At 40.3% G+C, this 12,265-nt stretch overlaps 1 protein-coding gene across 4 annotated transcripts in view; it reads right to left on the reverse strand.

Moving 5' to 3' along the window:
• Window positions 1–207: 207 nt before the first annotated feature.
• helq (helicase, POLQ like) overlaps window positions 208–12,265 on the reverse strand; it is a 70,115-nt gene continuing 58,057 nt past the window's right edge. For 2 of the 4 annotated variants that reach the window (XM_060935963.1, XM_060935962.1), the window contains exons 17-18: window positions 7,311–7,445; window positions 208–442 (exon numbers count right to left, since the gene is read on the reverse strand). In XM_060935963.1, the coding sequence (XP_060791946.1) occupies window positions 359–442; window positions 7,311–7,445 (219 nt within the window). In that variant the 3' untranslated portion in view covers window positions 208–358. The remainder of the gene's footprint in view (window positions 443–7,310; window positions 7,446–12,265) is intronic. The other 2 variants (XM_060935965.1, XM_060935964.1) reach the window with 1 other exon arrangement.

Genomic DNA, 12,265 nt, shown 5'->3' on the forward strand with positions numbered 1-12,265 from the left:
GTAAAGGAACACATTTGAACATAATGGCTTGTATAGTTCACTCTGACCAATGTGAGTCATTTTTTATTTAATCACAAACCTTTACAAGCTATGAAAATGTCTCATAAGGATCATGCAGTTAAGACACACAAAATAGGGAAAACAGAAAAACAGGGATAACACAAAGCAGTTATAATATATATTGTATTTATTTGTTGACCAGATGGCTTTCATGATAAAACAAAAAAGCATATACAAACTGATAAATAAAATGCAGCATCTATTTTTTTTATTTTTTTTTATTTTAGACATACGGGCTAGCCATCACAAATAAATATAAACAGTACACATATTAAATTAAATTACATTACAGACAAATTTAGACACATGGGAGGTCAGTAGGGAACATAAGCAGCTCGTCGACCTCCTCCCGCAGAGCTTCGGCTTTCTCCTGTAACAGCATCTACAACAGCATCAACACACAAGTTAAAGAGGTTTAAATAAGCAGCCAACTCTGTTGGCTGTGACATGGGACATTGTTATCACTAAATCACAATATCAGAGTTCATTTCCCAATAACAGAACAATCCAAATTCTCCCAATTCAATTTTATTTATACAGCACTTTGAACAATGGGCATCGTCACAAAGCATCTTTACAGAAATCCAGATGTAGATTTAGAAACAATTCCAGAAAAAAAGGCAATAGATGGAATGGAATATTATAACCAGAAAGTGCTTCAGTAAATAGATTACTTTGGTATACTTAAGTATTATTTAAGTGGATTTGTACTTTACGATATTTGAGAGAGTAGTCATTATAAATCTTGCAGATCATAACAATGTTCTTCTCCAGCCATTTCAATCAATAACAGGTCTATGAATTTTAATCTTAACTATACAGTAGCTTGCAAAAGTATTCATCCCCCTTGATGTTTGTCCTGTTTTGTCACATTACAAGCTGGAATTAAAATGGATTTCTGGAGGGTTAGCACCATTTGATTTACACGACATGTCTACCACTTTAAAGGTGCACATTGTTTTATATTGTGACAATAATTAAAATGAAAAAACAGAAATCTGGAGTGTATATAGGTATTCACCCCCCAAAGTCAATACTTTGTAGAGCCACCTTTTGCTACAATTACAGCTGCAAGTCTCTTGGGGTATGTCTCTATTAGCTTGGCACATCTAGCCACTGGGATTTTTGCCCATTCCTCAAGGCAAAACTGATCCAACTCCTTCAACTTAGATGGGTTGCGTTGGTGTACAGCGATCTTCAAGTTATGCCACAGATTCTCAATTGGATTGAGGTCTGGGCTTTGATTAGGTCATTCCAAGACATTTAAATGTTTCCCTTTAAACCACTCCAGTGTAGCTTTAGCAGTATGTTTAGGGTCGTTGTCCTGCTGGACTGTGAACCTTCGTCCCAGTCTCAAACCTCTGGCCGACTCAAACAGGTTTCCCTCCAGAACTGCCCTGTATTTAGTGCCATCCATCTTTCCTTCAGTCCTGACCAGCTTTTCTGTCCCTGCAGATGAAAAACATCCCCACAGCATGATGCTACCACCACCATGCTTCATTGTAGGAATGGTGTTCTCAGGCTGTTGGGTTTGTGCCACACATGGCATTTCCCATGATGGCCAAAAAGTTAAATTTTTGTCTCATTTGACCAGAGAATCTTCTTCCATGTGTTTGGGGAGTCTGCCACATGCTGCTGGGCAAACTCCAAACATGTTTTCTTCAGCAATGGCTTTTTTCTGGTCACTCTTCCATCAAGCCCCACTCTGTGGAGTGTACAGCTTAAAGTGGTCCTATGGACAGATACTCTCATATTCGCTGTGGATCTCTGCAGCTCCTTCAGTGTTATCTTTAGTGTCTTTGTTGCGTCTCTGATTAATGCCCTCCTTTCCCGGTCTGCGAGTTTTGGTGGACGGCCTTCTCTTGTCAGGTTTGTAGTGGTGCCATGTTCTTTTCATTTAGCTATAATGGATTTAATGGTGCTCTGTGGGATATTCAAAGTTTGGGATATTTTTTATGACCCAACCCTGATCTATACTTCTCCACAACATTGTCTCGGACCTGTTTGGAGGCTCCTTGGTTTTCATGTTGCTTGCTTAGTAGTGTTGCAGAGTCAGGGTCCTTCCAGAACAGGTTGATTTATACAGACATCATTTGACAGATCATGTGACACTTTGATTGCACACAGGTGGATCTTAATCAACTATTTGTGTGACTTATGAAGTGAATTGGTTGGAGCAGCTCTTATTTAGGGGTTTCATATGAAAGGGGGTGAATACCAATGCACACTCCAGATTTCTGTTTTTTCATCTTAATTATTTTCTCGCAATAAAAAAACAATGTGCAGCTTTAAAGTGGTAGGCATTTTGTGTGAATCAAATGGTGCTAACCTCCCAAAAATCCATTTTAATTCCAGCTTGTAATGCGACAAAACACCAAGGGGGATGAATACTTTTGCAAGCCACTGTATTTAATGCATCTAATCAAATCCATACCAGTGTACACTATATGGATACCACGACCAATCACTCTTTATTAATCACATTTTAACATTTTTTTTTTTAGTTAAAATAACTAGCTTTTTATTTTTATAGGTATTTAAATGTAGACACTTTCACAATTATACTTAAGTGACTCACTACTTTGAATTGTAATTGGAGTTCATTTATGAGATAAATGTCCTGAGCATGACAACAGTGGGGGGAAGACACAGTAAATATGGAGATGAATGGAAAATTAAACTTCTGGAAGAACCAAAACTCAGCAAGTTTCATGGGTTATTTTTCAATCAAAAAATCCCAGTATTACTGGGGAATTAGGATTACACTTGTCGGGTAATTTTATCCATTTACATTTCCTTTTTTCTGATGTGGTTCTTCCCAATCTTTATTTTCCTCACTGATGATTCTGACCTCGTGGGTTTAAAATGGTAGTAATAATGCTCCTGACTGAGTTAAATGTAGTGTTTTGGTTTACGGTTCTCTCTCCCTTTGGCTGTGTGTTTGATGATCCTCTTATTGAAAAATGTGTGTGTGGATGCCAATTTCATCTCAAGAATCTTATGTTTGTGTGTAGTACTTCCTCTGTTAGACTGTTCAACACACACTGCACCAAGGACACATCGTTAGCCCGACTGCATAGATACTCACTGCGTTTACATGCACATAGAGAGAATCGAATTTCTGCTGTTGCTCAACTGAAATCGAAGTTCAAAATGCCATGTATACACCTTAATTCGGCTGAAATTGAACCGAACTTGATTTCTCGGAATCGAGCTACACGACCTAGATTATGCGATTTCTGCCGAGCTACTTAGTGCATGTATATCCTATTGAGCTACGTATTCGAGCTACTTACTTCAGCACTGCCCCTTCCGGAAGTGACGAGTGACGAGACCACAAGCGGGAAACACAACAGCCTCGGTCGGCATGACAACGGCATGAATCTTTTCTTTTTGTGGCATTGTTTGCACTGTTAAAATTTAGCTCACTTACTGTATCACCAAATACATCTGTACAGCTGTTGCATAGCTGTGAATTGTGTACATAAACAAGTCACTGTATTTGTGTGTGTGTGTGTGTGTGTGTGTGTGTATAGATGTCCAACATCTGAAGAATGTCAATAAAAACAAAACAATTGAACTTGTGTGTTTATTAAGACAAGTTAAATTGTAAGCAAAAAATGGACTTTAGAAAAATATTTTTTGTAAGCAAAAAAAAAAAAAAAAAAAAAACTTTTGTAAGCAAAAAATGGACTTTAGAAAAATATACAATTGTGCAAAATAAGTTGTCTTACAAAACAGTGGTCTGCACAGGACAGTTTGTAGCCATACAGTCTGTTAGAGCAAGCCTAACAGCTTGAGCACGGAACTTGTGAACACAGAACTGCCAGTGTTGCCAGATTGGGCGGTTTTAAGTGCATTTTGGCGGATTTGAACATGCTTTGGGCTGGAAAACGTCAGCAGTATCTGGCAACACTGCTGATAACTTTGTTTATACTCTTGAATAGCTCTTCTTCATGACAACAACCGGAAGTGTACCAACACGATGGGGCGTGTAGCGCCACCTGTGGCTCGGGTGCACAATGTACCTCACACAATAGCTCGATTAACTTGTGTGCATGTATGTAGGATTGGATTTCTCTGGCACCCCTGCTGGGACCCTTAGCTCGATTACCGACAGTAGCTCGATTTGGATGTGCATGTAAACGCACTGACTGATACTGTGACCATCACACTTCTTTGAAACCACCAATTGCCTCATGAACACTCAAATGTAGGCTATATGTTCTTGCATATCTATCTCTCAACAAGAAGGAAAAGTATGGTAGTGTGGTATCTCATGAGTGGTAAACACGGGCCATTAAGTGTATGGGCAAACCTAAAAAGTGTCCTCTTAAGCTACTCAAAGATCAGTGAAGAATAATCACGACTGACTGGGTCTTGGAACACAAATTTTTCTGCCCAGTTGACTACATTTTACCACCGAGAGAAAAGCTTTCCAAAACTGCTCAGGTCTAGACCCCAGTGTCCTCATTAGCTATACGCATAACGACGAAAGCTATGGCTCATCCCTTCATCTTGATTTATAACTGAGTTTTATGCTACAATCAACTAAAACATCAGAATTTTCAACCTCAAACAAGGAAAAACAAAGATACCATCCTTTCAACTCAAAGTCAGGAAGGTCTCCTCAACCCCATGTTAAGTATATGACGTAAAATTAATGTGGTTGCTCACAGCATCAGAAGTTACAGGTTACAGAAATCACTCTGTGGTGCGACAGTCTCTGTGACTCGCTAGGTCACTAGCTCAGCTTGTGAATAAATTAGTCAAGCTGAAACAAGAATGTACAGCCAAACTACGATAACTGCAAATCACTGAAATGTATACAAAAGTGGTAAATCACTGAGAAAATACCCAAGTGCATAGTTTGTAAAGGAAAATGGATCCAGTTATATACACTGATCAGCCATAACATTATGGCCACTGACAAGTGAAGTGAATAACATTATCTATCTCATTACAATGGCACCTGTCAAGGGGTGGGATATATTGGACAGCAAGAGAACAGTCAGTTCTTGAAGTTGATGTGTTGGAAGCAGGAAAAATGGGCAAGTGTAAGGATCTGAGCGACTTTGCCAAGGACCCAATTGTGAGGGCTAGATGACTAGGTCTGAGCGTCTCAAAAATGGCACATCTTGCGGGGTGTTCCTGGTATGCAGTGGTTAGTACCTACCAAAAGTGGTCCAAGGAGGGACAACTGGTGAACCGACAACAGGGTCATGGGCAGCCAAGGCTCATTGATTCGCATGGGGCACAAAGGCTAGCTCATATGGTCCAATCCCACAGAAGGGCTACTATAGCACAAACTGCTGAAAAAGTTAATGCTGGCTAAAACAAAAAGGTGTCAGCATGGATCATATGGGCTAGCTTTCATGCCTCATGCAAATCAATGAGTTTTCAACACCCATGACCCAGTCGCCGGTTGTCCTTCCTCGGACCACTTTTGGTAGGTGCTAACCCCTGCATACCGGGAACACCCCACAAAATGTGCCATTTTGGAGATGCTCAGACCCAGTCATCTAGCCCTCGCAATTGGGCTCTTGTCAAAGTCGCTCAGATTTTTCTTGCCCATTTTTCCTGCTTCCAACACATCAACTTCAAGAACTGACCGTTCTCCTGCTGCCTAATATATCTCACCCCTTGACAGGTGCCTTTGTAATGAAATAATCTAATGTTATTCACTTCACCTGTCAGTGGTCATAATGTCATAGCTGATCGGTGTAATTTGCAATGTATTATGGTCTTCTTTCTCTGACCTTTCTTTTGACTGCATTTTTAGAAAAATCCGAATGTGACAAGGTGACTTAAAAAGTAATACGTAAATAAATTGTAATTACTGCCCTAATTCCAAAAGAGTTGGGACGTTGTGTAAAATGTAAATAAACACCCTGAACTGTTGAGCAACTGGAGTCATATATCAAGCAAGAATGGGAATGAATTTCACATTCAAAACTTCAACAATTAGGCCCAATCCCAATTCTAATTTCTACCCCTACCCCTCCCCCTTCCCCTCCGCCTTCCCCTTGGCCCTTCCCCTTGAAACTGAGCTACAAGGGATAGGGCTTGAAATTCAACCCTTACGTATTGGGATAGCCCTTCAACGATCGCATACGTCATCGCGTACCTCCGTCAGCGTTTACGTTAGCAAAACGCGACGCGTCATTGGCTGCGACCAGCCGCTACAGTCAGAGCCAGAGCCAGAAATCTCTGCTGGCAGGGTGTGATTTGTTAACTAATACCACTGAATGGGATATCTTTGGCGCTTCGTGCACCACATCCGACAGAATGAGGTGTCAGAACACTCATGTAAACAATAAAAGCGAGAATAACAGAACAAAACATACGCAGTAAAGCAACCGAAAACAATACTCACTCCCAAAGCTTTTTAGCAGCAGCTTGGATTTCAGAAATCGCTGCTCATTCTCAGCTCGAAAGCGAATCAAGCGGCGTGTTTCCTCTGGATAACAACTTAAAACACGTAAATAATGGAGAAAATACATTTATGACAATCTTTCGCCGCGGGAACCGCCATCTTTCTGAAATCCGCATGAAATCTCGCTGAAATCCGCATGGCATTGTGGGAAATCACTCAAACCCCTTCGTTCGGAGTCTGCTCCAGGAAAATCTCCGTTTGGAGGGGTACAGAAGCCCTACGCCTTCCCCTACCCCTCCGCGTTAACTGGGATTGGGATGCCCCTACCCCTTCACGTGAACGCGCAAAATGGAAGGGAAGGGCTAAGGGGTTGGTCCAAGGGGTGAAATGGGATTCGGCCTTAGAGTCCTCAGTTTCCAAATGCTTACTGAGTGCTGTTAAAAGAAAAGGTGATGTCACACAGTCGTAAACATGCCCCGACCCAACTTTTTTGGAACGTGTTGCAGGCATCAAATTCATAACGAATGTATATTTACAAAAAAACAGTAAAACGTTTATTAGTTTGAACATCAAATATCTTGTCTTTGTATTGGACTGTATTGTATATAGGCTGAAAAGGATTTTCAAATCACTGCATTCTGTTTTTATTTACGTTTTACACACTCTCCCAACTTTTCTGGAATCAGGATTGTAAAATGTAATTGAATCTATTTATTGCTGGAATCATTATACTGTAGCAAGAAAGGAAAGACGAGCTATTTGTAACACCTAACCACATTCACATGTTTACCGACACTCCAAAATCTCAAAATGGGAAGTGAAATCAAATACTAAAAGCAAGCATGCAGGGAAGAAATGTTTAAAAGGTACAAACTTTTGCTGAGGCCACAATCTGATTAGCCTGTCTCTTATAGAGATTCTCCACAGTTTTCACCATCACATTCGGGTCAGCATTAGCCAGATGAGCCAGTGTTTTGTACCCAGCATTATACAGCTGTTTGGCTCGGAACTTGTAAAAGAAAGACAAGATTAGATGCTTCATCTCAAATTCTACTGTGTGATAAGAATAAGCAATAATAATGAAAATGTCAACTGGGAGAGTGTATGACGCAATCATGACTGTTACCATGTTACCCAATAGACTGCTTGCTACTGAGCACATAAACTATAAGCACACATGTCCAGCTGTGGGTCTATACTTCATTTCATTAGTCGTTTTATCCATCCATCTGTTATCTATACTGCTTATTTATCAGGGTCATGGATAGGGTTGCAAAGGGGTGGAAAGTTTCCGGGAATTTTGAAGGACCCGGGAATATTGGGAATTTTCGGGAATTTTCAATTTTGGCATTTATTAAGTTTTAAACATTTTAAAACATTTCATCACCCAGAAAAACAAATTAAAACCCATGTTAAGCCTTTCTTTCAATTATGTACTGTTTTGTGCTAATTAAGAATAGGACATATTGCAAAAGGCCAATTAATAAAAGGCCTTTAGTTTTTCAATATTAGTATTATATTCAGATTTTTCAGTGAAAAATTATTATTCTCAATCTCAATTAGGGATTTTTTCTTCAAATAAAGCATCTTGCCACTCTTACATTTTGTGGGAAATTCCAAGATGCTAAATATAATAACATTTCATGAGCAGGATTTTCCCTTACAACTTCTTAATACTGTAATTGGCAGCATTTTGCATGTTGTGGGAATTTCCAAGATTTTTAAATATTAAAACATTTCATGAGCAAGATTTCCCCTCTTCATTATACAACCCCGATTCCAAAAAAGTTGGGACAAAGTACAAATTGTAAATAAAAACGGAATGCAATAATTTACAAATCTCAAAAACTGATATTGTATTCACAATAGAACATAGACAACATATCAAATGTCGAAAGTGAGACATTTTGAAATTTCATGCCAAATATTGGCTCATTTGAAATTTCATGACAGCAACACATCTCAAAAAAGTTGGGACAGGGGCAATAAGAGGCTGGAAAAGTTAAAGGTACAAAAAAGGAACAGCTGGAGGACCAAATTGCAACTCATTAGGTCAACTGGCAATAGGTCATTAACATGACTGGGTATAAAAAGAGCATCTTGGAGTGGCAGCGGCTCTCAGAAGTAAAGATGGGAAGAGGATCACCAATCCCCCCAATTCTGCACCGACAAATAGCGGAGCAATATCAGAAAGGAGTTCGACAGTGTAAAATTGCAAAGAGTTTGAACATATCATCATCTACAGTGCATAATATCATCAAAAGATTCAGAGAATCTGGAAGAATCTCTGTGCGTAAGGGTCAAGGCTGGAAAACCATACTGGGTGCCCGTGATCTTCGGGCCCTTAGACGGCACTGCATCACATACAGGCATGCTTCTGTATTGGAAATCACAAAATGGGTTCAGGAATATTTCCAGAGAACATTATCTGTGAACACAATTCACCGTGCCATCCGCCGTTGCCAGCTAAAACTCTATAGTTCAAAGAAGAAGCCGTATCTAAACATGATCCAGCTAAACATGATCCAGAAGCGCAGACGTCTTCTCCGGGCCAAGGCTCATTTAAAATGGACTGTGGCCAAGGCTCATTTAAAATGGACTGTGGCAAAGTGGAAAACTGTCCTGTGGTCAGACGAATCAAAATTTGAAGTTCTTTATGGAAATCAGGGACGCCGTGTCATTCGGACTAAAGAGGAGAAGGACGACCAGAATTGTTATCAGCGTTCAGTTCAGAAGCCTGCATCTCTGATGGTATGGAGTTGCATTAGTGCATGTGGCATGGGCAGCTTACACATCTGGAAAGACACCATCAATGCTGAAAGGTATATACAGGTTCTAGAGCAACATATGCTCCCATCCAGACAACGGCTCTTTCAGGGAAGACCTTGCATTTTCCAACATGACAATGCCAAACCACATACTGCATCAATTACAGCATCATGGCTGCGTAGAAGAAGGGTCCGGGTACTGAACTGGCCAGCCTGCAGTCCAGATCTTTCACCCATAGAAAACATTTGGTGCATCATAAAATGGAAGATACAACAAAAAAGACCCAAGACAGTTGAGCAACTAGAATCCTACATTAGACGAGAATGGGTTAGCATTCCGATCCCTAAACTTGAGCAACTTGTCTCCTCAGTCCCCAGACGTTTACAGACTGTTGTAAAGAGAAAAGGGGATGTCTCACAGTGGTAAACATGGCCTTGTCCCAACTTTTTTGAGATGTGGTGTTGTCATGAAATTTAAAATCACCTAATTTTTCTCTTTAAATGATACATTTTCTCCGTTTAAACATTTGATATGTCATCTATGTTCTATTCTGAATAAAATATGGAATTTTGAAACTTCCACATCATTGCATTCCGTTTTTATTTACAATTTGTACTTTGTCCCAACTTTTTTGGAATCGGGGTTGTAGTAGCTGGCAGCAGTACAGGGTATTGATTTTTCTGCTCTTTTCTTTTTGTGCCTTTGAAATATGCCATGCGTACCATCCAGTGTTTTCAAGCACTTTTCCATCACAAAAAAAGATGGGAAAAATGTTTACCTTTGTAAATACTGCTCAAAGCAATATGTTAAGGACGCCACCAAACAACAGAAACACTTGGAGCAATGTGATAAGTTTCCAAAAAACTTAAAGAAAAAGATGCACAGCCAAGCAGTCCTTCTCCTACACCAGTATTTCCATCTGCCTATCCATCTGCTGATCCTGGTCCATCTACAAGTACAACAGGCATGTCATCAGCAGCATCAGCTACTGCAGCATCTGCTTCATCAACACTAAGCTGTCCATCTTCTCCTGCTAGCTCCAAGTCTTCTGCAAAGCCATCCTTGAGTGGAAGCTTATACTTTGATTCCATGAGTACCAGCTCAAAGCAGGCTGCGGATGAATGCTTAGCACGAGCAATATATGCATCAGGATCACCACTTATGTTGACATCAAATGTATACTGGAGATGATTTTTCAATACTACCCGCCCAGCATATGAACCTCCAACAAGACATGCATTGAGTACACATTTGTTGGAAGCCGAATATAAGCGTGTTCATGAGAAAGTAACAGAGACAATACAAAATGCAGACTGTGTAGCAGTGATCTCTGATGGATGGTCCAACATTCACGGAGAGGGGATTATTAACTACATTGTTGTTTCCACACCACATCCAGTGTTCTTAAAAAGCACTGATACAAAAGACCAGCAACATAGTAGCGACTGCATTTCAGATGAGCTGAAAACCGTCATCAAGGAAATTGGACGCAACAATGTATTTGCTGTCATAACTGACAATGCAGCAAACATGAAGGCTGCCTGGACAACGATCAACAATGAGTATCCTCACATAACCCCTATTGGCTGTGCAGCTCATGAAATGAGCCTGCTCCTTGATGACATAATGAAGTTACAACCTGACAGAACCTGTACAAGAAAGCCAAGAGGGTAGTGAAGTATGTCAAGGCACGCCAAGTTGTATCAGCAACCTTTAGTGCAAAGCAAAAGGCAAGAAACAAGAATACCAGCCTCAAGCTGCCCAGCAAAACTAGATGGGGGGCAGTTGTTATTATGTTTAACAGCCTCATTGATGGTAAGGAATCTCTGCAAGAGCTGGCAATTATGCAGTCACTTGAGATAGATGCTTCTATCAGGAAAATTATCCTTGATAATGACGTCTTCTGGGTTCGCATAGTAAGCATTCTGGAAGTCCTTAGCCCAGTTGCATCTGCCATAACCCGTATTGAGGGAGATAAAGCTCTGCTCTCTGATGTTCCAAGGCACTTCAAAGATTTGAAGCAGACACTAACAACAGCTCTTCCTCAATCCCCAATGCAGAAACAAGAAGAGAAGCGTCAAGAGTTCTGCATGAAACCAATTCATGCCGCAGCAAACATGCTAGATCCCAAGTGTCATGGACAGGACTTGGACGATGAGCATATCAACAGTGCATATGAAGTGATTTCTACTTTGGCACATCACCCTGAACTTGATGAAGAGAAGGTCCTGGCTAGCTTGGCCAAGTTTCGCGCCAAGGATGGTTTGTGGAAGGGTGATAGTGTTTGGGCTTCAGCTCAGCATATCTTGGCAGCTACATGGTGGAAAGGCCTGTGTAGCTCTGAAGCCCTATCTCCCATTGCTTCTATCATTCTGCAAATACCACCAACCTCAGGATCTTCTGAGCGCAAGTGGTCAATATTTGGGAGCACTCGCACAAAGTTGCGCAATAGGCTCACAAATGAAAGGGTGGAAAAATTGGTATCAATAAGGTCAAACTTGGCACTGTTTGAGCCCACTGAAGACAAGTCAACTCAAATTGAAGTTGACTTTGAAGTCAGTTCATCTGAATCTGATGAGGACATGCAAACAGACTAGAACATTACTACACTGCAAGTGGCAAAGAATTGCCATGTTAATGTTGTTTGACTCTATAAGGGGAAAATTCAATGTTAATGTTGCTTTGTGTGACTCTGTAAGGGGAAAATTCAAACTGCTATAGATTTTGCATAAAAAGGCACAATTGCAGAGCATTTTTTAACATAGTTACTGAGAGACCAAATGGTCTCCCAGTGGCCAGATTTGGTCTCCTAGTCAATGTCAAACCAGCTTCACTGGGAGACCAAATTTTAAACCAAGTTATGTTAGATTGATGCTGAAAGGTAAAACTGAAATGGGATTATGGGAGATGCTTGAATTGCTGGTCCAAATTCATAAGACTGTTTTCTTTGGATTGGAATGTTTAAGAAATATTGTTGGGTTGCCAAGACTGTTCCAATTTCCAAATTATAGACTAAATATACAGCTATTTGATACTATGTTTCACATTGAGCAATAAAAT

This window comes from Neoarius graeffei, chromosome 12, assembly GCF_027579695.1.
Source record: "Neoarius graeffei isolate fNeoGra1 chromosome 12, fNeoGra1.pri, whole genome shotgun sequence".
Lineage (NCBI taxonomy): Eukaryota > Metazoa > Chordata > Actinopteri > Siluriformes > Ariidae > Neoarius > Neoarius graeffei.